General features: G+C 45.6%; 1 protein-coding gene across 4 annotated transcripts in view; it reads left to right on the plus strand.

Annotated features, from left to right (window-relative positions):
• The first annotated feature begins 306 nt into the window (after positions 1 to 306).
• The window catches only part of LOC117601643 (Krueppel-like factor 6), a 219,540-nt gene continuing 192,256 nt past the window's right edge, over positions 307 to 27,590 (plus strand). For 3 of the 4 annotated variants that reach the window (XM_076690046.1, XM_034318672.2, XM_076690047.1), the window contains exon 1: positions 307 to 1,579. Coding sequence is in view for 1 of the 4 variants with exons in the window: in XM_034318665.2 (XP_034174556.1) it covers positions 1,478 to 1,579 (102 nt within the window). In the remaining 3 variants the exon portion in view is untranslated. The remainder of the gene's footprint in view (positions 1,580 to 27,590) is intronic. The other variant, XM_034318665.2, reaches the window with a different exon arrangement.

The following is a 27,590-nucleotide window of genomic DNA, read 5'->3' on the forward strand; positions in this document are numbered from 1 at the left end:
TGGTAGGTAGTTTAATAGGATAGCAAGGAAGAGAGTACAAAAAGGAAGATATAATTTGTATGATTCTGTATAAAACGGTTCTTCTAAGACCGTTCCGTAAGCATCGTAATCCCTCTAATTTCGTCCAAGGATATCCTGGGAGGAAAATGGCATGCGAGTCAAAGATCGTTGGTGGACGCGATGGAAAAGATTCGGGGAAGCGGCGTCGCGACGCCACCGAGCAGTGCTGCCACGACGCGAAGCGGTCGCCGGCCGCGTTAGAGCGTCGCCGGCAACGAGCGCGCGTTCGGTACCACTCGGCCGGGTTCGGCCGAGTTCGGTCCTGCTCGCGTACAGTTATGGCAAGGGAACGTCAGTCACTCTTCGGCGCTCGCGCGGAAGAGTCTGTACGCATTAACGGTAGGGGATATCGTTGCTCCTTGTGGAGTGTTTAATATCTCGTCGGTGTTTTTTCGTCATCCATCCCCAGCGACGTGTATTTAACTCGATCGTGGTGACCGGCGCGATTTTAAAACCGTGACGTAACCTCGCGACGTCTAAAAGTGTCGCGGGAAAAAAAGCCGGTAGGTGACGGCAGAGCCGCGTGTGTTCCTCGCTAGAGTGTGTTTTGTACACGAGTTTTCGGAGCGAACGAACGCGAGTGGTACGAGGCTGTTTTCTGCGAGAAAAGGAGTCTCAGAGAGAGTCGAAAAATCGGAACATCCTAGAGAGTGAAGTGGAAGAGAGAAAAAGAGAGAGAGAGAAAGGAAAGCGAGAAGCCGAATGAATCGAACAGATACCGAGTCGTTACTCGTGCCGGCGCTTTGACGTTTCGTCTTTCGTTCCGTGATTACAAGGATTCTCGGCTGTCACGTTCCACGTATGATGGATGCTGTCGCGCGTGTCTCGTGTACGCGACGCTATCAAGAACAGACAGAGCGTCGATACGCACAAGCAACGGCGTTGCAGTGAGTTTCGTTGTCCGTACTAGCGCTAGTGGCAATAACAACAACAACAACAACAACAACAACAACAGTAAAGCCGGTAGTGCAGCGAGATATATCGGTCTCACGGCTCGAAGCAACGCGGTTCGTGGTGTTTGTGCGCGCGCGGAAAAAGGAAGCGGTTTGGAGCAGCAGGTCCCTCTCTAGTTCTCGTCGAACAGAGTCGCCCGTTAACCTCTCTTGTCGCTCCGTATCGGTCCCTGTCGGTCATCCTACTACGGTGACGCCGTAACCGTCGGTGTTTCTTCGATGATAAGCACGTGTGCGTGCCACTACCTGCTGCTGCGTGTACGTGCGTGCGTTAGAGTCACGTCGAGTCGCGTATCGGCGTGTAGTTAGTGAACGCGCTCCGTTACCATCTAAGTCCTTCGTATTACCAGCCACTGAGCCCGCGTAGTTTTGTTCTTTTGTTATTCTTGTTGGTTGATTTGCTTCGGAGCCATTTCATTTCGTTGTGCCGGAGCCAGTTACGAACGGATCCAACCGCCGTAACCATGGATATCCTGCCGAGCGGGAACATATTTAGGGAGTTGCAAGACATACACGACACCGGATACTTTTCGGCCCAGCCGTCGCTCGAGGATCATTGGCAACAGGTAAGCGAATTCATCTACTTTCTAGCAAGCTTTCGCAACCGTCTTCACACGATTATGTATTTACATTTCTTTCGAACATGTCAACATATACAATGCTAGAAATTAAGCCGCGCTAACGGAGAAGTTCAAGTACCGGCCGTGAATTTTGAACGCGTAAAGGCGCTCGTAACCTCGACCGCCATATTTGAATTTCTAACGGTCAACGTAGTAACGCCGCGTCGTCGCGTCGTTGTCCATCGAGTTCACTGACGCGTAATCAACCAAATTATTTGCTCGCTCGCGCGTAAATTTCATAAAACGGCCAAGATTATTTACAAATACGGTATCGAGTTAACATTGTTGTTGTCGTATCGGATATTTTCGTACGCTCCGAATTAGCGGGCAACGGTAGTGGATCGTGTACATACATGTAGTTTAACCGGTGGATTTTTTGGCCGGACTCCGTTTAAATCGATTATCGATATGCGACGGGCTATTATGACGGGACGACCTTGAGCCACGGTATTAGATCGGTGTGTACGTTCAGTGACGCGGCCAAGCGTACTATAGACGGCGCGTCCTGTTTGTTTACGAGTGTGCAATGACCTTCCAGTGGCCGGGGAAGGCAAGAGGGGCGCGTACTTGTTCCCCATTCAATATCTCAGTCGGAGTACAACAGTTTCCTCGGTTCATTTAAAATACTACGAATGATGGCGCCATCAGACTATCCGCCTCTTTCCTTTTAAACCTTCAGGGACGATAAACCCGTATACATACCAATCCGGAGAAAATCATCACGGTACACGTGCGCGTTTGGAAAACACTTCCTTACGATCTTACGGCACAAATAAAACATACCAAAATTTAGATTTATGTGTTAACCACTTAACTGCGGAGTTTAGTTTTAAAAACTCCTCGTGGTATACGGAATTAAAATCAAGCAAAGACGTGTATAGACGTCGACCGCAGGATAAATGCTCCTATTATAAATTGTACAAAAAAAGTCATGTAAAAGGAGGAAGGGTTACATTTTTATTCGATACAAAATTAACAGTACATTGTTGAAAAGGTTGTTATTATTAAAAATTTTAAAATTGTCAAAAAATAATAAAATTCATATAAAATTATGAATAAAATTAAAGTACACAAATAAATTCGGAGAATAGTAGATGCATTGGAGAAAATAATTACCTCATTGTCAGTTTGTAAAAAATAATACATTGTATGGGGAATGCCCGATATATCACAGAGAATAATCAATTTTTTTTTTTTTATAAAATACATTGTTGCAGTTCTATTGGTAATACATATAAAGGAAACATACCACCAAATGACATTTTTATTTCATCTTATTGAAATTTCGAGTTTTTATAATCAATGGTCATTTTTTATAGTAGAAAACGTGTATAAGGTCGAGCGCAATTAACTGGTTAATGTTAATGTCAGATAGTTATAAAACGTATGATACAACTGGAAGAAAGGCGAATTCTCGTTTATTAGATAGCAGCGTGAAATGGATCGCGTAGTATTTCCTAGAATCTGGTATCGCAGTTATCTTGCTGTTTGCAAACATTATCTAGGTCAGGAATTTAACTGTTGATTATATTTAATGAATTCTGGTGTACGCTGTTGCTTAATCACCGCTAATTAGATGCGATAGCTATAAACGCGCAAAGTTGAGTTTCGTTTAACGGAGTCAGGAAATTCGTGATCGATGTACACGTACACACTCATACACAGACACGTAGAATAGTGATTCAAAGGGTAATTAAGAAGAGACAGTTTCGATGAGCTCGAGAAAGTAAGCGAGTGTATCGTCAGATTTTATCGAGCGTTCGTGTAATACCTTTTAATCGTCGTTTCCTTTAATTACCGATGCCGTATCTGATCGTTGGGCTAGGAGGGAAATTTATGGCAAGGAAATCTCGGTTTGTCGTTTAGAACTCGATGTTTGACCCGCGCAACATTGTTGGGTCGGCTTTAGTTTGGCGCGCTGCCTAATTGAACGTCTCGAAGGGTTTCCCAGTGGAAAACCGACCGCCACTTTAGTACTCGCTTTCTCCTCTTTCTCGTTAATTACCCGTACGATTCACTGTTTTTATTATCGGCCAAGAAATACGTCACTCTAGCCAGGCCAATGTCTATCCTTCCGTTTCATTGTCGATCGTGATTCTTCTGTTTGTTACACGATCGAACGATTCCCAGGTTGGCTCCGGTACGTATGTAGAGATAATAACTAGCTTTTTGGGATAACATTTCGCAAGTTAACACGTTGATGTACACGGACAGCGTCATCCGATCGTTGAACATATGGTTCGGTCACATCGACAACGCGACAGCGTTACTCGCGAGACCGATAATGCGATTCGACAGGTGCTCTCTGTCGTATATTCTTGTATTCCGAACTTTACACGAGCCCGTTTCGCCGGCAATTATCCTCGCTGCCGACGAAATGACCGGTCGATGCAGCGGGCCGTCGAAACCGATGTAACTCGGCCGATTTTCAGCCGTGAAAAACGAGCGAAGAGTTTCCTCGGTTTAAACGTGCGCGAGCATTCGATCGCGTGACCGTTCGTCAAACTGGAAACCTTGCTTGAAAACTTTACGACTTGTTGATTTGGAGTTCGCTGACGCGGTTCGTTCGAACGCTGCTCCGTTAATTATCAATTGTTATGACAAACTTGTTGCGGGTTCGTGTAGAAAGGTAAATTAGACGGGAACGCGAGACGGTGTTTTTTCAGCAGGAAAAATATAATTATGAATTGAAAGATGGTATAGGTCGTTTCGCAATGCTTGGATTCTTTAAACGGCAATTCCTGGAATGCCATCTATTAATGCAACTAATTACGATAATTGCCAAGACCACACCGAGTCTGCAAAAAAAAAGCGAGGATAAAAATAAACGGGTGTAAAGTGTCGGACGACCTTGCTGAAGTTTCCTTTCATCTAACACCTGATGCAATTACTGAAATACATCCTACGTATCGAATAGCGATGAATTATTCATTCTTGATACGCTAAGCGGATCCAAAGGTCTGTAATATGCAAGTTACCGTACTGACCGTCTTCTTGCTAATTGTAGTATAGGAAATATCTTCTTTTTTGTGGAAAACAATTCAACCATCAATTGCTAAATATATTTTTTTTGCTAGAACCATCCTGTTTGCTCGAATAATACGCGAGAAACGATACCATTGTGCTCGAATTGTTCGCGAAATTGTTGATGAAATTTTTTACTTCAATCGACCGAGTTCGCTTGTAATATTCACGATTGAATTTTGCTCTCGATAGATTGTATGCATGATTCGGCGAATAAAATGTTGCGTTCGCTTTTATCTTTCTATTTAGCCGGCATAAAACGATCAGAATGACGAGTCGTAACATCCGATCGACGCGAGGTTCGAAATTTTTCGCGTTTCAATCTCTGTTTACCGGTTGGTACGCAAAATTGCCGATACTACAAAATATGCGGTATATGTACAGGACGTTTTACAATTGTTCGCGTGAAAGTTTCGACTGCGAGGGTGATTGCCCGCGAAACTTTAGCGCGAATGAATCATACGCTCGTGACAGTCGCATCGTCCCTATTTTTGTATTCTTCTTAGACACCAATCGCCGATTCCACTTCGTATTACGACAGATTCGCGATATTTTATGGCGTGTGTATCGGTACATGTACGTTTCACAATCCCCGTCCTGTCGTCGCTCGGATTGGCGACAACAAACTCTATCTCCCTCTTCCTCACAGTTGCATTCGCTTATCTATCGAGAATTTCGTGAGAGTTTCTTTTGCACGACTTTCACCCAACCGTGTATTGCTTCCCTCTTCGAATTTTACAGACGAGCTCATAAATAACCGAGCGATCGAGCCTGGATACACGCGAGAGATTGAAAATTCGCGTTCGGTTCGTCTACCCTTTGTTGCGCCGTGTTTTGCATCCAGTACGTAAGAATTGGTGCGACGAATCGAATCGAGGGTAACGATTGTTGAAATTTTAAGATAGTTCAACATTGAATACCGTGGAAATATTATCTTTTCACATTTTCGAATTTCTATAAATTTTTAATAACTTGAAACCCGATTTCTACAATAAAGTTGACAGTATCGTTGAATCCACGGAGCCGGGGAAACGCCAGTGTATATTTATTCGAAGCTTATCTCGGAAACAAAATTCGAAAATCCCGCGAGCTCGATATGTATGTACACAATTCTTTTTTCTTTTAATAAAAAACGGGAAAAATCCCCGGATGTAACAAAACGATAGGAGGGGTTGGTTACACGGTGCGAGCGTATATTTTTGAAAATGTATTTCGTACTGATCGAATACGAGGGGAGATGTTCTCGCGCGTACATACACGTCCGCGATTTGCATACATTGCCGTGGTGGATAGAGAGAAGAGAGGAAAAATCTCTGGGAGGCTTTAAAATGGCACACGACACCGGTGACTTGACCGAGTGCCGGTGTGTGTACCGATCCTTTCCTCTGCCACTGTCTCCGCTGTTCCGTTTCTCTTGTGTTGGCATTGGAATAAGAATATCCGGACGCACAAAGGCGTTTTGGGTGAATGGGCCTGACGTAACTCTTTTGTCTAGAACACGGGACCGTTGGTACGCGACTATGTCCCGTTCGTATTTCCAGCTTCCAGCACCCCGGTTTTTCCAAGCCCCGTACCCCTCGGTCGCCTCTGGGCCACCGATGCGCGCAATGGGACGAGAAACAATGGTTTCCCGGTACAATGGCTCGCAATGTGAGTGATGCGAAAGATGCCATTGTAGCCGTGGCTACGGAACGTGGCATTGTTAACCTTCGATGGCACAACCTCTTTCTCTAGCTAGTCTACCTGCTGCTGCCTGCGTTTTCTTCGAACCCGTTTGCCGTACTATCGTGATCTTTGCTATCTTTCTTTCTTAATATCCATCCGCATCGATCAGCTGATCGTGTCAAGTTTGCCGGGTCTGTTCGCAACGCATGGGAAGTATCGATGCGTCCCGTGAAAACCTCGAGCGCAGGATGTTCTCGCGGTCGTTACGGTACAATCGCGTTTATCCCTCGTTCCCGGTTCCGTTCCAAGGGGTCCGTGGCGCGAACACGGCTCGTTTCGAATACACAGCCTCGGGAACGCGTGGTTTATTTCTGAGTTTCGCCTCGGCGCGTTCACTACGATGGCATGCCGAGCCGAGCCGAGCCGAGACGAGACGGGGCGCGCGTGCCAAAACGAACACGCTTGCTTTTATGCGGCCGTATCGCGGTACCGTTTCCGTTGCGAATCGCGTTACGCGCCGATGAGAAAAATCGATATCGTTTGGGAACGATTATCAATTCGGTCAGGTTGCTGGGGATAATTTTATCGCGGGTCAGACCGAGGTTAATCGAACTGATCTACCTGTACAACTTATTACCGGCTTGCAACGGCGAAGTAGATGCGTTCCACGATATCCGGCGTAACCGCGAGAAGGGCGGGACAGGAGGTAACGGGAGAGAGATTTGTTCGCGTTTAATCTGGCGATCCGGGTTGCGCCCAGGTCACCGGCAGACTGCTGGAAACCGGAAATGCGGGAAGGGAAGGTAATAGTGGCGCGCGAGTTCGTTTGTAGAGAGTCGATCGCAACGGGAGAAAGAGATGAGAGAAACGCTTGGGAAAGCCGACAGAAAAACGCGATACAACCGATCAAACCGGTCGGTATATACACGGTACGTAGCGGAGCTAGACGTCTTGGAAGGACGTTGGCCGCACCTCGGAAACCTACGCTTGCCGTTTCTCATCGAGATGCGTGCCTTTGCGTAACCCAATCAATGTCCCTCCTCCTATTCTCGAAACAATTTTTCAATGAACGAACTTGCCACTGAATCGCTCGATCGACATACACTGATTTGTAACCATTTTTATTTGGACTGTGCATGTGTTTCGCGCGTTCTTCCAACCGATTGCCTCCGGTTATCGTAATTCACTGATCTGTATTGAAGTTCCATTTTTGCTGAGTGTAGATAACACTAAGATTCTCTATCTCGTTTTTGTCTGTGAGTGATCTTCGAATAATTACCTTATCTCAAATCATCGACTCGTTTACTCCAGAAAGCTTCAAATTCTTCAATTAAAATCCTTTATCGCGTGTTTGTCATAGGAATAGATTAAAGAAATTTCTCCGCGTTCTATTATTTATTGTATCAGCGGGACGATAGAAAACGGAGAACCATGTGTGGGAAACGAATCCACGTACTCCGTTAATAATTGACCATTTTGTCGAAGACACAATCGGTAGAGGAAAATTTGCGTAGATAGTCACGCTCGAATTAACGCGCTTTTGCGCGAACCGTTGCTTGTATCGAGCTGCTGCTAGCAAAGCGAACAGAGAGGGCGGTAGAACAGGGGATACAAAACCAAAGAGAGAAACAAAGGACCGATAAAAACAAATTGGTCTTCCTCTACTCGTCCCCTTTTATCCGTCATTCGGTCGGTCGATTTGATCGGTCGGACAAATTTTGTGGCCGTTTTGTTCGACGTACGCTCGTGTTGCGGCCAAAAGAAATATAATCTTATTAAAATTTATCGGACGTCCAAACGCGCGGAACGTTCGATATCGAACCAGTTGCGAAAAATCGTTCTCTCCTCGTTTTGATTACGTTTACTCTGCAAATTATTCTCATACTTTTCGAAACGATGATAAATTATCGTGCTTCAAATTACGCCGATCGTGCAAGGTCCCGTCTCGATAATAAGTACGATACGTAACATATTGTATGTTTGTGTCACGTATTCGAGCATCGTGTAGTTTCCTTTAATTATTTACAGTTACCGAGATACCCGATTGCCGTATAACGCGATCGCTATAACGGTGCGAGCAACGAGTAAGTGCGATTTACTGTTTTGATCAATTAAGGTTAGTCGGTGGAGGTGGTGATTAGATAAGATAGCGAATCAACTACACCGATTACTTGTACTTTTCACGTTTATATTTTTCCATCGTTATATCGCGACCATAATCCGTGATGTTTCCTTTTATCCTTCCTTTTTTTTCTCAATCATTTTTTCTCGAGTGGTCGCCGAGAGATTTGTACAAAGTTATTTTCGCGCAACGATTGTCCTAGAAAATGTTTGTCCCCCTTCGTAATCGATAACAGCGTTTCGCTCGTTTTACAATTTATTTGACAGTTTATTTCGGTGCTCACTTCCTCGTTTCAGCTCGTTTAAAAGGTGTTGAAAATAAACACGCGTACGTTTATCAGCTGACAAAACGATTTCGTAATCGGTACACGATAATTTTAAGACACTTACGCGAACCATCTCGGAGGTGATAAAACTTTTAGACAAGAACCTTTAGGAGACGTCGCGAAATAATTACCTCGGACGGCTCGTAAAACGAATCTAGGCTGATGTAATTGTTTCTGAAAACGTCCCGATCCTCGTTCGTCCTTACCTCGAAGGTCTTGCAACGTGTAAATATTGTAATTCCACAGTACGGGTTTCGCGTATACCACGCCGAGGATTAAGACACGCGTCCTAAATAAAAAAGAACCAGGTTTCGCATTGTAAGTAAACGCTATTAGAATAACTCTGCTAGTTGATTAGCTGTTGGCTGTAAATTAAGCGAGAAAACGAGACAAGTTCGACGACGAGTAGGCTTAGACGCGTAGCTGATATTTAGAGAAGAACGTTCAATCTTTTTTAGAGCCAACATCGACCAAGCAAATTTTTGCAATCATCTACATATTATACATTTCCACTCGGAAAAGTCTTCAAGTTTTTCGGGTATCCCTTATTTAGCCGACGACGGTTAAACGGTAAGAACATAAAGGGCCGTTTAATTTTCGAGGATTGTGTACAATTTCTTGTTTACCGTGTTACCCCACGTTAATTCTTGCTAGCCGGGAATGTAACAGATGGTGTTTTCTAAGGGCCACTTTGTCAGAGTGACGGACAAAGCTCGACTTTTGAACCTCCCCATGGGAGTAGGGAATGTTACAAGTTAAATATTTACCATTTGTATGCAGGCGACGGGATTATAGGATCAGAAATTTCGAATACGACGAGAGGTGACGCCAGACCCGTCCAGCCTTTCTCCCACGAATGAAATTCCTGCATAAAAGAACACCCTGGTGTATTTGTTGAACGATATTACGCAATTGCTTCAACGACGAAACAACGGTGTTTTCGAACACATGCTTTCTCTCGCGGTACAGAGTAATGTTCAACTTCGAAACATGTCAGATGGTCTTTGTTTGTTTACAGGACGACACGGTAAAGTTATTCTTAGAGCTCGGAGAACAGCGACTAGTCTAACTTTAGAGTGGCGCCATTAGGCCGCGTTTCTAAACGCGTCGTTTAGCATTTCCTACTGGAAAAAATTCAAATAATCCGCTAATAACATTCCATGCTTTTTCAGTAATTATTCTCGCGATGATTCAGCGACACTTTTTCTTTCTTCAAGTAATTTCCTCGAGTATTAAAGAGTCAGGATGGCTAATTGGATATCTGGTCCGGCTGATAAATGGAAGACGAGCGTGTTTTAAATTCGGCTTTAAGCAGGAACACCTGCGCTTTGGCCAGACCTCTTTTCCGATTAGACTTGAAGTTTCGACGAGGCTCTAGCTTTTGGTAACCGTCACTAATTTTAGTCTCGTACGTCGATTCGGTGGAAATAAATGGATCCGCTTAATAAACTCGAAAGGAATGTGCCTTTCCCTCGGTTCGACCTGATGCTTGCTTCTAATTCGTGGACGACACGAATTCACGATAAATTCGGCGTCGAGAATCGATTTCAACAGACCCTGCCGATAACTTGGGATCGGGCGAAAATATAAATAGGAAAATGCCGAGCTCGGGAAATTCGCAATACCGTGCCGGATTGATTGATGGACCGTGATACGTGTAACCGTGCTATGATTGATAGACTCGTCTACGCGACTAGTACGTTTACTTCGAATTTTTATGATTCATCGATAAGCAGCTTCCAGGTGTACCGTGGTTCGATCAATGAAGCCGTTTAATTTGTACCGAATGACTCAGCATCGAATTGATTACCTTCGAACACCGTTTACATACCTGACACTAAATTTCTTCGATCGTACGATTAACCGTATAAAAATTTTATTATTCACTCTTCAATATGTACATCCGCGCTCCCGCCACTCACTCGATAGAACATTCATAGAGTCCTGGAAAACTCCGCTTCGTTACCTAACTTGATTCAACGTATATAATTATAAAAAAGTATCATGAATATTGATGCTCGATACTTCGATCCTCGAGGAACTTTCGCTCGGCTGTTGGGATTAAAATCTTCCTCACTCTCTTTTCCCTCTGTTCTTTTATTTCTCGCTGAATTTTCTCTTCGATTTCTGCTCTTCTGCCTCTTATCTCAGTTTCATCTGGCCCTTGTCCCGGCGGGTTCGACGGTTAAGCGGATCCGTACCGACATTTGCATCGATGCTAGTCGCGAAATTTTGTCCTCGTCGATCGACGGTTAAGAGGATCGACGAGGAAATTCGGTCGCCAAAGGACAAACAACCGAGGAGAATAGGTGGATGACTGGATAGTTAGACTCGTCTTAAGCTGTACAGAACGAAACGGCGCGCGGCGTTCTCACGGCCGGAAGCGAAACGATAAGTTGTCTGTTCGTTCAGCCAGCCAGCCATGCCGTTAACAACTTGCAGACACGCGTTAATGGGTTTCAGTTCTGTAAATACATTAAGGTTGCTCGTCGTTACAATCACGTGACCCGCGAATTTGTTCGCCGTTGTCATCGCGAAGCATTAATGATCAGTCGAAAATGTCAACAATCCAGAATTTAAACGAAGAGTAAGGATAGTGAAAACGTTGATTTGCCCAAGCAAAGATATGGCAGTCGTGCCATGAAATCTGTTTCAGGGGAGTAGGAAAAAAATTCTAAATTTTTGGGAGAACATCTGGCAGCGATAGAATGGGCTGGCGCTACTTTTTTAGCTGTTCGCGACGTGAAAAATCGTCGAAAAGAATATGCCTGCTGTAGTACATATTTCAAGCTTGTCTAAATATCCGCGGGAACGTTCTATTCCCTTTGTTCGGTTTGAATCGAGCGACGAAATAAAAATTATTATTATCTATACTTGAAATATAACCTTGGAACGGAATTGCCCCGTTAAATCAGAAGAAACAGGTAGCATGTAACGCGTTACGCGGAGTCGGCTCGTAAACAGGATTCGTTTTACTCGCGGGACTTGAGACAAGGGAAAGAAAAACTCGATACGACCGATCGGTTTCATATCTGATACTCGAATTTCCCGTGTTGTCCACGTAATCGTTACCGATCGCCCCGGCTTCCTTTCGCATGAGCGCCACTGAATGATTCTCGAGTCGATCGGCTGGCGTTGTAACGGAGCATCATTGATGTTAATGAGCTAGATTGGAAAGCTGTCCTGCGTTTGAAAGTTATTGAGCTCGAAACGATCGGGTACTCGAGCGAGCTGGTTCTCGGTGCGACGAAGAAACCACGGATGCACGCGTGCACCCTGTACCTGGACAAGCTCGTACGCACACGCTTCGAGGAAGCGTAATTTCATGAATGAAATCTGAATAAATCAACGTACCGTGTTATTACCAGGATAGAGCGAGCCAGATAAATCCTGCTAATAAACAATGACGCCAGTCTCGACAACTATCACGTTGGATTCACGACTCTTTCTTTTTTTTTTTTCTTCAACGACGCCAACGTGCTCTTTCTATCGAGACGATATCTTTACTGCTAGCCACGTTTATCGCTAAGAAAACGCATTCGCTGGTTACACGATTCGCCAACGATAAGTCAACACGATGGATAACGTGGTCGAGAGGTGTACAAGCGATAACGAATCGTTCTTTCTCGACTTTTTTTCATCGATTAACTTCACTATTCGATCGTCATTGCAAGCTACAGTTTCGAACGATTCTTGTTACTTCTAGTTTGAGAATCGCTAGCACACACGCTCGGTACAAATAAGATATATGCCCGGAACGTTATCAGAACTGGTCCTGTCGCTGTACAATTCAATTGAACGCGATGTCCTGGAACGATCTTGCGGTCACTCTTGATGCACGATCTCTTGAACGATTAGTTTCGTGATTCAATTGTCATGCCACGTTCAATATTCAGTTCATCGAAGGTCTCACGATTGTCATGTACAATTATATTTTGTGTGAACGATCAATGTTATAGATAGTTAAATTTTCCCACGGATAAATAATTATTCTATAATTTTAAATGAAATTTATACTCGAAATTACAGGTTAAATTAAACACCTAGTTCAGGCAACGGAAGGTTGATAGCAACATTGTGCAAGGTTATCTGTGCTGGAGGGCACATCAGTCCTTCCACCTCATGATCTGAGAATCACTGATAAACGCGTACTCGACCGATACAAATAAGATATTTGCTCAAAGCATTATTGGAGCGACTCCTGTCGCTGTAGAATTCCATGGAGCAAGATGTCCTGGAACGATCCAGCGCAACCAGTTTCGCCATGCGATCGCGTACGAATGATTTCTCTTGTCACAAGAGATGATGGACGTGTATTGTGCGCCTACGTCCACGTAGAAGGGTCTGCTGAGCGTGTTAAGCCATTTAACAACGGGCCTCCTTTGCCGTATAGATATCGCGTCCCGGGAATAAATTAAATTTCTCCGATTTCTATTAATATTTCATAAGCGTTCCGTCAAATTGGGCGAAAGTTCGCTGACTGATCGTCTCTCGTTCGCGTCGAAGTTTGAAACATCGTCAAAGAAGAAAACGCGAGAAGATTGTTCGACGAGCATCGATAGCATCTTTAAATCATAATCGCGGTGTTTCGCAGATGGTAGTTTGTTTCGTTGGCGTGGTGCATTGCGTAGGCTCGTCGTTGATACATGATACCGTGACTTTCGATGCAGAAGGGATTGGCAGACAATTATTTACGTTCGCTTCGTCCAGGTGGGAAAAAAGACGAAATTTATTGTTCCGCTTTCCCTGTCTCAGAGTACAGATGGTAGGTGTTAAGCAGAGTGATGGCGGTGCCGTGGTAATGTCGGATCTACTTGCGACGTTATTTACTACTCGCGGGATACGCGAAACCGATTGTTACCAGAATCGAAATCGCGTGTATCTTTGGTCGGACGTTCGTGAAGAAAATCGAATTACCTTCCGTCGTTATTTTAAACGATCGCGATCAATTGTATGCCGTTTCATGGTGTCCACCGTATCGAGGTCGAACGTCATTCCTCGAAATCAATTAAATTTTTCCTATTGAAAATTGCATCGTTACCAGACATCCCGGCAAGTTGAAAAGTTTGTGACGTCAATGTGTTTCGGTAAATAGGACTGCAGAGACAGATACGGTGGCTGGAATCGAAACGAGAAGTCGGAAAATAGATATTGATCGTGTCTCGTGTGTACAACTCGTGAGTACTACGCGTCGCGAGTACACGTGCGCGTTTTCAATAACGGAAGGATTTTTTGAGCATCACCAAGCCAGCGATGCATCGAATCGGGTCGTTCCTCGAACCCTCGTACATGATTTTAATGTAAATATTAAGCCGTGTTATTTTGGGCGATTGGTAGTCTAACACACGTGTGTTCGATTACGATTTAAAATCGGAGCTCGCTTCATCGGGGCAAAACAGTTGTAACGCGAGAGGGAAGGTACTCGAGGCTTAGTTTAAAGTGCACACGACAACGTGCTTGAAACACGAAGAGCATGCGTGCGCGAACCTGGTTGTATCGTTGTCCCTTACGAAATTCGATACAAGCGCGATATCGATACCGACAGGCGCAGCAGAATGTTGTTTTCGCTGTAACACGCGGAGATCTGCTCGTTACCGCGCTTCGTTGGCCGCACAGAAATCGTTCTATGGACATGTCCTTGCGAATTTACGCGCACCGATGTTCCGACTCCAGAAGCGAGCCTGCAGCTTGTCGACAAAAGCGAGAAACGATACTTTCCGTTCCATCGATTAGCTCCCGAACGCTGATAGAGGGGTGAACCGTGACCGAGACCTTTTCAAAACGAACTTTGATCCTTTGCCACACGCGGATACACGCGTCTGTTCAGCGACATTAATTAATTCGAAAAGGTCGCTGTAGGCTCGTTAGGTAAGCCCTGTTATCAGGTAATTCGCTGTCATGTTAGGTGATCGCGTGCCACGATTTTTTGGATGCTCCGCCGTGATATCGTAATCGATGAATAGAATTTGTAAATCTCACGGCAATTACTTAGAGCGACTCTAAATTATCAAGACCATTCTGCTGTCTTTCCGCGGAACAAGCATTGGTAATCGAGTAGAGTTGGTTGCTTAGTTGAGCGATTTCGGTTTGTCGAAAGCAGTCCTCTCATCAATCCTACCTTAAATCGCTTTCGTCGCGATCGTTCCGCGAACAAGCTGGAAACGTGCAACTCGTAATGCTTGTATTCATTCGACGTCGCGACTCCGGTCACGGATACTGCTACAAATCGTGGAAACGATCGTAAAATCTGCAAAGGGGTTGGGGGTAATTACGGGAGCGGCGCGAGTCTGAACGGCATTACTTCCGTCCGATATTTTTCCATTTTCACCGAAGTTGGTCGCGGCTGCGTTTTTCGACGGTCCTCTCGTTTTCTTTCGCGAGATCAATAAATCGCGGAACCGTGGAGCCTCGTGCACGCTCGTTCCTACGCGTCTGCACAAAATTCTGCCCGCCAACAACCCTCTCTCACCCCGTTGCCTTTCACGGAAGCATTCGGAGCCGGTCGACCGAGCGATAATAAAATAATTCTCCGCCACAATAGACAATGCTCGCCGGGATGATAGTAATTCAAACCGGATGCAGGAAAAAGAGGCCGGTCGCTTTCCGTACTTCCGCCGGCTGCACGCGGATGCGCCCGCCACGTTTCCCTGTGTCTTTCGCTCTCCTTTTTCTTTTCTCCTTCGCTTTCAACCCGTTCTTTTTCCCACCCTATCGTCGACCGTTTACCAGCTATTTCATCAGTCGTTCATCTCTTCCCCGACCGAACCTTTTCTTCTTTTCGCGCGAAAATTTGTCGCCAAAGTGAAATAATATGGAACGCGTTGTAATTCACGCGGCTGAGAGATGGTTCGTTCGTTTTTCCGGGGTTTAACGAAAAAATTCAAAAAGTCTCGCGAATCATTTATAACGACACGGTACGACACCCGTTTTTCCGCGCGGTCATGTTCGGCCAGACGATTACGATCGTTCCAGGAACGTTCGGTTGTTAGCTGGCGACAAAGCATCGCGTTGTATGTAAACGAATCGGTATCTCTGGCGATTTGTACAACGAGAAGGAGCCGGGGGTAAATCATCTACCGTCGGTGGATCGCGATCCTCGGTGCTCAACCGTTCGCTCCGACGGATCATGATGAGATAAAGCGCGCACTTGCGACCGAGTATCTCTGGTCCCCGTAATTACTTGGCTGTCGTGGAGAAAAGAAGATCGTCGCTCAGTTCACGGTCTTTGCCTCGAAGACGGCCAACGAGTTTCTTCACGGCAGCTTCTTCTCCGCTCTGTTGTACTTTCTTTCCTCTTCTTTCCGCTTCTCTCCGTCAGCCACGGCCGTCTGTTTCGTGCAATTTCGAAGCGCGGTGGTCCGTCTTTGCTCGAAAGCTCGACGGGCGAGTTTTAACGAGAAATTAATATCTCGAGTAAGTCGATGACTCCTTCAGAAGGAGGTACTCTTTATCCTTTTCTTCGTCTATCTCTATCGTTACATTGCACCCATCCACGCTGTTTCTCCTTAGTTTCCCTTTATTTTTTCTTGCGTCTCCCTTTTGCTACTCCTTTGGAAGTCTACTTTATCCCTCCGGTTCGCTCTAGCCGGTTTTTCGTTGCTTCTCCCTTAGATTCCTCTTCTTCAAGACGAGGGACACTCATAAAACTTCCCTAAAATACGATGTGCTAAACTTTTTGGTCCTTTTCCGTGACTACGCACGGTTTCATCCCGTATTCTCTAAAGTGCAATCATGGGGTGGTTAATTAACCGGGTCGTACGGTTAATTAACCGATCAATGACCGCGTTCCCGCGATTAAAACGCAGGTGTATTCTTCTGGAACTTCTCAACGTTAAATTTAATCTAAAAAAAGTTCTATTTCACGTTCCAAGTCCTTGAATATTCAAACGAATCTGCCAGTCTCTGGCAGAATTTTTCTTTACATAATTTTTAAATCGATCACGGCCAGCTTTTTATCGAACTCGTATTTCTGTCCTCGAGATCCTTTGCTAAAATTGCGTCTGATGCCAGCGGTTCAAAATTTTTCACCGATCCGAACACCTGATGTCATCGCACAATGACGCGTCGCTTTCGAGAGGGATATCTTTCGCGCGGAAAATACTTCGGATATTTGCCCGTCGTGTTCTTTCCCGATACTCGCTCACCTTCCCTACCCTATTTCTCTCGTCGGCCAGTTAATACCAGCTGTCGCTCAGTCGTCGGCTTCCGAGTACTGTGTTGGGCCTCTGGGTTAGCTCGTTGTACACATTCGAAACGCAGTTTTGGCAGGCATCTGGCAAGCATCCACGCCAGGATACTCGAACAGTTTACACCTCTGCACGTGGCAACGCCAGGATCTGAATTATTTTCACTTCCCATTTTCGAAAATGCTGGAATCTAGGAGCTAGAGTCCTTGAAATATTACTTCCCCAACGTAAATCATAAAGGAATGAATTTTTCAAACAATTTCTAGATTTCCTCTATTCGTCGCATTAAAGACCGTCGACGCCGAGTTTCGATCGCAACCACGGTGCTCCAGTTGCTTCGCTTTAATCCACGAAGAACGGGACGCGACGCCAGCTGCTAATGAATTTACACCGTCGCGTCTCCTCTAACATCATTAGTATCTTCGTCACGGTAAACAGAGCCCCGTTCTGTCCCTTTCCATCGGCCAGATGTGTATGATCGTTAAAAAACATTCCGCTCGAATATATAATATAAGAGGCATTTCAAAGTGTTCTATCTTATGTTCGAGCAACGCGTGTGTCGATCGATTGAGCAGTTTCGTGGAAACCGTGAAACCTGTGGTACTCCCATATTTAGTCTGCTGTCGAGTCGTTTGTTCTTCCGCTGTTACGGAACAGGCTCGGTCGCGTGGCGTATATGGAGAAACATCGCGGCGTACCTCTGCCGTGTACGAGCGTTATCGGAATGTATTTAAAACGACTATTCCATCCGCCGCTTCCGACGATTTTTCATAGAAAACAAACGAGGAAGGATAGTATTCGATAAACGTACGTATGAATAAAAGAGAGGATTTCGGTGAATTTTTTATTTTACTTTAAAGTATACAAATTGTAGTTACAGATAGGGTGATTTTTAATAGCACTCCTATGGCGACAGTTTTTCTCGCCAGCCTTAGGTCCCGTTCTAAATTCTTTCTCGACGATAGACATTTTTGCCGGTCGGTCTCTTGTCGTTTGCTCGCGTTCCATCGTTTCTTACCCAGCACACACGGGTCTCTCGGTTGCTTCGAAGAAAAGCACGTGGCGACCGTGAGTGGCGAAGAACGTTTTCGCCTAGAGGCCGTGGCCGCGGAGGGGGTGAATCCGCTTTAATTTTAGCCATGCTCTTCCACCCATGCCGTGGCCAAGCCATGGTATGCACGGTGGTGCTCTCGGCAGCAGCCTTGGCATCGCAGACGCATTATTCATACCTTAATGAATTCTCTCGTACCCCCTCCCACCTCTTTCCCTCCTTCGATCTCTTGCTAGCCCCGTCGTTGCATCCGTTCCATCCACGTGCTCTTGTACTTCTACCCTCGCTAAGAAGCCACCAAAGTCTCTCTATTTTTGCGATAACATCCCTTGCTTCGCTCGTTTCCTCCGCTCTTACCACCATTCCGCCCAGATCTTCCCACCCTTCTACGTATTTTATTTATATTTTTTCCACGGTTCATCGTTCATCCTGTCCCTTTCGTCCCTCCTGTCCCTCCTGTAACTCGTCGTGCGACAAAGAAGGGACGTTTGCTATCGCGAGATGAAAAGTCCCGGAATGTTTGCAGTCGTTCGCGTAGGAAGATAATATATTTCGTGAAAAGCAGGAATATTCTCGAGTGTGTTTACGTTTTACTCTAGACTCAGGCGAGGTAGCGTCGCTTCGAATTTATTCCCCCGAAAAGTAATATCGGATCGTGCGTTAGAGCGGATCGGGTTATGCGCGACACGATATTACATTCAGGGACGCTACATCACCGTTAATACTGCGACCATGGATCCCACGATGCTATACGTCACGCGACACACCAACGAGAGCCACGATCGTCTCCGCTTTCCGGTTCCCCTGTTTCTGCTAACTCAAGTTCAAAGTATCGATCATCCCCGGGCCAGACGCGGCGGGTGGCATCGACGCTACACCAGTTCCGGCCCAACAAATCGTACGCGTTTCGCGAACTCAAGTAAACGGTACCTGCTAAACTTATGCCTCTTATCTGTGCAAAGGAAGAAACATTTCATCTCCGCCGATTTTAAACCCTTTAAGTTGATGTTATTTAAAAATTTCAAATTTCTTTAATCATCGATTTTTTTCACCTATCAATTGAGATTCCCCTCTTAACGAACCACCCTACTCTAGGGTGATTCTTTTTTCTTTTTTTTTTTACAATTCTTCCCGCATCGTACTCAGTTAATTGCAGTATCTTCGAACCCCCGGTTCGGCTCGAGATAAGCCAGGAAACTTTTAATTGCTGCTTCCGAATATTTTTTTTCCATGCGCGAACTTTTCGACGAACAGAGGGTGGCAAAAGTCTGCGCCTGCGAGTCACGCATCCTAGCATCCGCGGCTCCATTTTCTCTGCAGTCTGCGCGAACGTACACGCGCTCGTAAATACACACACCTGTCGCGTATCGCGTCCTGGTAATTTTCGTCCGAAAACCAACTAACCCGGGCTTGGAGTAACGAGGAACCAGCGGTAGGGCAGGGCTCGTTGGTCGCGCTTGGGATGCGGCTGCCGCGCGATTTACGCGCTTTCCTCGCGCTGAATTTCAAATTTTACTGTTTCCGGTCTGGTCATCTCGCATTGTTCTCGTGCGAGTTTGCTTTTGTTGTCGTGCTAAGCGAGTTAACTTGGTCGAGGCTCCTCCAGTTCTTGCTGCAAAAGAGCACACTCGTTGTGAATATTGATGTCGAGGGTAGTTCACTTTTTCTTGCGTCTCGTGTCGCATATTTTTGCCTCTATTCCCTTAACAAAAACGCCAGTCTAATTCACGGTAATAGAACAGCAAAAACCACCGCAGGAACATCAAGTAGAGCCTTGTTTCAGTCTTTATCGCCGAAGAAGATATTGGCTTTTCGAAAAATCGTTCACATTTAAAACTGATAACGAAACTTTTTCATTTGTTTTGCCACGAGGAATCAACAATTTTTCGTTTCTACTAAAGTACAAGGTACGATGCTTCGTTCTGGGATCTAACATAGACTTACTCATCCCTTCAAAGGTATCAAGTTTTCCTCGTAAAACTCTCTTTACACATTTCCCTACAACTCGTTTCGCTGCTAGCCGCTCCAACCAAGAATTTTACGAGATTACGTTGAATAGAATTTACAAAAAGAATTCATGAAGCACTACATGAGAGGCTGATGTAGCTCGCAGTAACCGCAATGTGTAAGGGAGAAAAAGGACAGGGGATGGTAGATTGCGCCCGAGGTTAGTTAGCAGGGCTCCAGAGATACATATTAAAAGGATTCGAATAAAACACCACCGAAAAATGTATCTCGTGTTGTAGCACACGTGAGATACCCTTGAATAACATTTACAAAACAACGCATCGGATCTTTCCGTTTCTATCTTCATCCCCGTGGCCTAGCGGTGGGCAAGGGGCAAGAAATCGAAATAATTTACTTGAACGTTTCGGAAGGGAATTCTCCGACATTTTTCTAGGCAGACAACGTTCGGATTATAGATACATCAGACTATTGTAGAGACACGAGGTTGATGCAGTCTAGGATGGCTCCGGTTGGCGCATCCCCAGCCAACAGGACGGCATTCGAACACGGCCCGTTACGATGCATTTATGCGGCCAAGGCTGCAGATAAGGAATGACACTGCTCTTCCTCGGCCTGGTCCAATCTTCTTGCCATCTCCGCGCCGTTCCAGAGGCTTTTACGTTCGATAAGATTTGCATGAAGGGCTTCCAGCCGACAGCGAGGCTAGGCTCTGCTACCCTTGCTATCGTTCCACCTTTCAATCGTAATGACGATTTATACCCGCGTGCTACCGTCACCTTCTCTTCTTTTCTCACCCCATTTGTCTAGCAACGCTGTTTCGTTTACCCTCCACGCTGGGCTCGAGTATTTTCGAAGCTTCTTGCTATTTCTATCGACCAAACGATCGAATCTTGGAAGGGTGAAAAGTGTGCCGGTATCTCTTCTTCAACTGTGCCTGGTTTATTCGAGTAGTTTTTCTCTTTAAGTAAATGTAATTTGGAAATCTTCGTACTTCATGCGGGTGCTGAGTTAAATATTTTCGAAAGGTTCCTACTGTTTCGAACGACCTAACAATTGAATTATCGAAGGGCGAAACGCGTGTTCCTTCGGTCGATGAAAAATTATTCAACTTTTGAACTATACTAAGTTAACCTTCGGGTACATAGACCATTGAAATGTCAGTGAACGTCATGTTTTCATATGCCCCGGGCTGCTCGACGTTTCGCATTAAAAGGGATGACATCATCGATGAGGAGAGAGCGATACACGAAACAGAGTGGTCGAAGTTCTGGCACCTTGACCGAGATAAAGAGAATCGAGTTAAATCGATGCGTAAAAGGTGATTCGTTATCGAACCTTTTACTCGTTCACGCACAATAGCGGGGGAAATGTGTACGCGAAATGCAAATGTCGATATATTTTGCCCTCGTCCAAAGTAAAGAACAACGTCGAGTAACCTTCTTTTTCATTCACTGACATTTATCCTCGGGCAACACAATCAGCGATAAAACCGTCGAGTACAAAGGCTGTGATTATTAATTGCGTGTAACCTTATTACGTGGCATTATCTTAATATTGCCTGACGATAACGTAATCTCTGGAAAGCCTGGGCAGGCATGACGCGTAGCGAGCCAGTTAACGCGAAATTTACATAATCAGCCAATTTCCTGATGCGTATTTTCACCGACGTTCGATATCTCTTTCCCGGTAATCCGGATCATCGACGGTTCCATAACGTTCGGATAGGTCCATGAATCACCGAGCGATCTCGTCTTCGAAACGGATCTCGATCGGCACACATTTCACCGTTTCACCGTCATTAAGAGAAATCAGGGATTCTCGGTTTACTTGAATTTCGCGGGTTTTTCATAGCTTACAAAGCGGCTTCGGTAACTGACACACTTGGAAAATTTTTTAAGAATCTTAAGAATTTGATCGTATTCTGTTGGCACGTCGGTGTGAAGAGCAGAAAGAGGAATGAGATCGCGTGTGTTGGCGCGAATTCGGTTGGAGAGGAAAGAAAATCCTTTCTCGTCACGACGGACGACTGAAAATCGGGGTACTCTGGCGGGCGAAGAAAACGAAGATTTATGGTCTCACTCTTTCGAGATTCTCTTTGACAGAGAAGGCGAAAGGTTTCTCGAAGAAGCGAAGCGGGGGCCAAAGCTGTACGGCAACGGGCCGAGCCGAGTGTATTTAGGTCGCGACGAGCCCTTGGGCTGCTTCGTCGCGCGGAAAGACGAACGCGTGCACACATGCAACTCTCGCTAGCGGCTTCTTTTTTGCACGCGTGCAATAGCGCGACCCGCCCCTTTTCCTTTTTCGTTCTAGCTGTAAATTTTGCTTTTCCACCTAACGCAAACGTTACCCCATGCCCCGTTCCTTTTGTTTCGACGCCATCTTTCCCCACGAAGAGTGGAGGGAACAAAATGCGCTCTAAATTATTCTTACGGGTCGCGTTGAAATTATTTCTCGTTCTTTTGCAACGCGCCGCGAATAAACGAGGTGTTGCGCGTCCGCATTTCTCCCGGATTCGTTCTGTCTCTTGTCCCACCGATTACTCGTCGATGATTCAATGGCTGACCGTGATTCATCGGTTACAAGAGTTCGTCATTCTTGTTGTTAAAGACGAAATGAAATTCAATATGCACTTATGAATCGTAGTTAATTACAATAGAAAAGTTTTGCATCATAGGATCTTGAATATCCTTCGAATCTACTATCATCTTCATGGACTGTTTGAAACTATCGAGTCTGAAACTTCTCAATCAATATCTCGTGTTTGTACAATATTGCACACCGTTTCGATCCCCGGCAAGGTTACCATAGCATTCCGACAAACTTCCATCAATCATCCAGCAAGGAACACGAGTTAACGAAAACGCGTTGAGAACACTTGTCAAAACAGCGGCGCATTTTTCAGCCGTCTTTACCGCGTCGATTAATCATAAGAGAGTCAAATAGACCTCGTCCATATAGGAGGATCGGAAATTTTTCCATTCGTAAACTCATCCGATCTGTTCATTTCGAACGATGAATTCCCGGTGCGTTTGCTCGCGGCCGCCTTTTAACCGGCTGGTCGGTTCGGCTCCGCTTATCGCGATCGTTCGACGCTGAATCGCTGGACCGCGACGAACTTTTCACCTATCGGAATCAAAACGGAGCCAATCGTTCGCGAACGCGCCGAACGATGCTGCAGGCTGCTTCTATACCCTCGTAAGTTATGCGGAAACGTAATCGAGTTCGATTCGCCCGTTGGCCGTGCACGCTTGGTCGAAGCGCGTTATACTTTCTGAATAATAATCAACCGCGTGTGCGCGCCCTTCCGTCCCTTGGAACGGCAACCGAATCCGTGGAACTGCGCGCATAGGAATTGGCTGGCGCGCAAGAATTTCCAGAAATAAATGGATATGGGAACCGGGATAGAGAGGAGGCGGAGGGGGTCAAGGAACCGGGAACGACGAGGGCAAAATCTGGAAGGAAAAGGGAAGCGACGGTAGCGAAGGGAGAAGCTGATATTAACGGTAATGAATAGCGACGGAAGAAAAACGAAAAAGGACAGGCGAAAGAGGGTGGAAAAATATAACGCTGCCAGGGTGGAACGGACAAAGAGAGCAATAAAAAGAGACAGAGAATGGTTGTGGATTGTAGAGACTGCAGGAGCTAAGGGTTCGTTTTTACGTAATACTAACGGTCACGAGTTTTGCAAAAGAGAAGAGTTGGAAAATTGAAAGATAAAATGTGAAAATTCTTCGATGTCTACTTAAGTTCGATATCATGACAACGCGACTTTTCATATCAAAGTCATGGCACTAAATGTTGCGACGTTACCATCACGTGCCCTAACGCGAGAGAAACGGGGAGGGAAGCAGTAGGGTGTAGGATCGTATGGCATTATCATCGCTAATGAATATTCAGTTCTGCTTGGTTCGACCATTGGCGGGCTCAGGTCGATGTCGTGACTCTAGTCGCAGGTCCCGTGACGATTATCGCGATTACTCGCGGTAATCGTCCTGCACGTTTCATCCCCTACAGCTCGAAATTCCCGAGTCGAAATATAAATTCTAGTTTCACCCCTCAAAAGGCCTCTAAAGTTCCTTTTATACTTACATTTCCCGTGGTAAAAAAAATAATGTTGTTTTGGTTCTTTGGCAAATTTAAATTTTAACTCGAGTTTTCTCTCGGCTAGTTAGCATCCATCTCTGTCTTTGTTCGTTACATTTTCAATCTTTTTGTTTCCCGTTTCGTTTCTCTTTCAAACGCCCTTTCCTTTCGTTTTTCCTCGAATTTCCTTCTCTGGCTGTCATTTCCACTCGCTGACTTTCTCGAGCGGCCAACATGACGTGGCGAACATCGTCTTTGGATGAGAATCGCGTGATGGAAAAATGCTTTTCCCCCAACGCTGTAAAATTTCCAACCGAGGGCAATTACTTTTCGGGAGGGTTGGTAGTCGCGACTGTTGAAATTGTGCCTCGTAATTAAACGTAATTACGAGCTGGCTCGATCAGTCGTCACTGAGCGGGCGGGCAAGAGTGGCGCGAGCCTGGTGAAAATTAGGCCGAGCTCGTTTCGCATAATATTTCTTTTCTCTTTTTTTCTCCCTCCTCGTTTTTTTCACAGTCGCCGTAATTACGAACGACGCGCTGTTGCACTTTCGAGACGTCGTTGCGTAATCTCGATCACGACCGAGCCAACGATAATTGTACCATTATTTCCACCGTGATCGTTGCTCGATATTTAATTAATTTATTCCGATTGTTTGGAGAAAAAGGAAGAATATGTCCCGACTCTCTGTAAGGATGTTCGACGCGAGAACAATCGTCGCGTTTGCAATGAATGAAATTCGCTCGAATGGAGTCGCTTTTAGGGAGCAAAGAAAGCACCGGCGAACAACGAGCAGCTCGGGGAAACTTTATTACCAGACTACCGGAGTCGTTATTCCTGATTTGCATTTGTTATTATAATTGGGAATAATCGATGCTGCCGGCGTATAACGACCAGACCCACCGTTACCACGCTGTCCGAAATGGATCGGGACAATTACTGTCGGAGAAACGAGCTAGCTCGATTCGACAAAGTTTTCTTCAACTTCGCGACGTCTTCCTTCTATTCTCCATCTCTATTCCTCTCTCTCCTCGCTTTCTCTATTTTCCCTCCTTTTCTTCGTTCAACTTCTCCCGTCGAACGCTTCGCGATTTTCACGCAGACCGCTCGCTCGTGTCGCTTTATCGGCTATGAGAAATTGAGCTTGATAATTGAGACGATGTACAATGTTATACAAACTCTGGGTATTAGATTTGATCTACTTTATCAATCAACTTTAGAAGAATCTTCTTTCAAGCTTTCTCAGTTTGCGGGTTCTCGGCGCTTGAACGAAGCGACGTGGTTGACAAAGTGATCGCTAAAACGAGCATTGCTCGCGAGTTCCACGCCACATTCGCTCTCATATTTCTCGCCCGCGACACGTTACTTACCGTTATTAAGGTGGTGTGTGTTCGCGACGCGACACATATGACCGTCCATTATCTGCAACGAGCCGCGAAAACTTATTTAACACTTTGAACGCGATGGTAGTCGAAAATCCTTTCAGTTCGTAATTTTATTTTTAATCAACCTGGTATCCTATTTAATTCAATCTGCCACTGTTTCTTTAATTATACAAGTGAAAATTGGTGAAACAATAGAGTAGTAACACGGATGTCCTTTAAAACGGAATTTCATCGGCAGCAATAACCCGATTACTCGTTCGTGCACGGCTTTCATCTTCTTTAGGGCTGCCAATGTGGCTCGGTTAATCACCGCGCTGGATATAGGCGACGAGCGCGTACACGACCGGAGAATAACGAGAAGAGGACCTCTCTAGGTGCACGATGGTGTAGGTGTTGTTGGTACGACGATACTGTAGATCGTAGAGAGGCAAAGAGCCCTCCGGCGCGGCGGTTGCTCCAGTTAACGCGGCCGAGCACTTATCGGAAATTATCAGCGAGACGTAACCTCCATTACGTAGCGAACTACAGCTCGTTAGGGCCTATCTTCGATGCAGGTTAACCGCGTACACCGTGTACCCGTGTCATCGGGTCGGCTATCGTGCACCAGGCGACCGCGAACTGCCTTCCAGTCTTTTCTAACGGGCATACCGTCGCTTCGCGTCTTTTCCTTCCTCCTTGGTTCGTTAGCTCGTGCTTTGTTATCGGTGGTTACCCGGGACATAATATCGATGCCACTTAGAATTTTCTTTCACGTTCGGCAAAGTCGCGATGGAAATTTTCTAAAAGGCTAACAAGCGAAGTACATGTACATAAGTTGTCCACTTGGTTAACTGTACGCATCGCGCGGCCATTATAATTTCTGTGGACATAACGTTAAACGAGCGTAAATATAGGATTCTGTTTACCGTTTTCTACCAATAGGCCAGTTCGGACGGATTAAGAATCCACTCTATCGGTGCCTGGTGTTGTTCCATGATCGCCGCTATTACTCCTGGCCGGTGGTTTCCTCCTGCTTCTTCCTCGAGGCCGAGACCCTGAAAAATAATTACCACTGGTCGGTTTCACGGGCCATCGAGGACGGAAAGAAAGAAGCATTCTCGACAAATTGAGTAATAAATCGCGACAGTTGATCCCCTTTTTTCCCCCTTCTGTTTCTCTCGCCCAACCCTCTCGATGCTTCTTCCGCTCGCGTCTGGCCGTTTGCCCTGGTAGGGTTGTATACACACGCGTAAGTAGAACTTCTCGCTCCGGTGACGCTGGCTAGGATGATTTCGAGCAGGTGCGTTAATTGGAAAGTTAAGTATCAGGAAATAGGAGTGTGGGAAAACAAGTTTGCGTACAAACTCGGTAATTGATGTCAGAAGAGCGGGCGGACGTTCGTGGATGGTTGTTCTCGTTTCGCGTGACTCGTTTCTTCATTTTCTTTTCCTCTTTTACGATTACTTATGATTAGTACAAGTAAGCATGAAAGAGAAGACGTCGAGTAACGAGGATTTCCGTTTCTATGCTTTGAATTGAAGAGACGAAATTCGCTGGCTGAATATCCACGCGATTCAACTCTTTCGAACGAGCCGGATCCGTGTTTTTGGTGAATTAGAAACATTAGGGTCGCTGCTCTAAGCGATTCGTCGCTCGTTAGCGGTCCGAATGAAAAATCACAATTGAAAGGCGAATAAATTGACGATCTCTCTATTTTCTACGTTACTAGTACCTACGCGCGTAAACTCGACACTCTGGGATCGATAAAAATAGCGTGGTGACGCGTGAAGGAAAGATACCGAGGAAAGTATGTCATCGTTCGAAAGCGACCCACCAGACGGTCTGTCGGTGGTTGCGTGAGCCGTACACGGATGGATATTACACCGTATTATTCTGCAATCAACTTGTCCTGTCGGTTAACTTCGATAACTGGATTGCGTCGTAATAAATGCTCGGTTAGAACCACCACCGGCTGGCAAGTTTCGCTCTCCTCATTGTTATTCCGTCGCGTGTGCCATGCCGCCCGCGTTACACATATTGTTCGAGGAGTGGCTGCCTACTCGAAAACTTGCACCTTTACACGTACACACAGACACACGCACACGGTTCGTTTCATTATTCTCTCGTAACGCGTCAGCGGTATTGGAACCGAGTCTGTTCGTCGTTGGG

Source organism: Osmia lignaria, chromosome 9, assembly GCF_051020975.1.
Source record: "Osmia lignaria lignaria isolate PbOS001 chromosome 9, iyOsmLign1, whole genome shotgun sequence".
Taxonomy (NCBI): Eukaryota; Metazoa; Arthropoda; class Insecta; order Hymenoptera; family Megachilidae; genus Osmia; species Osmia lignaria.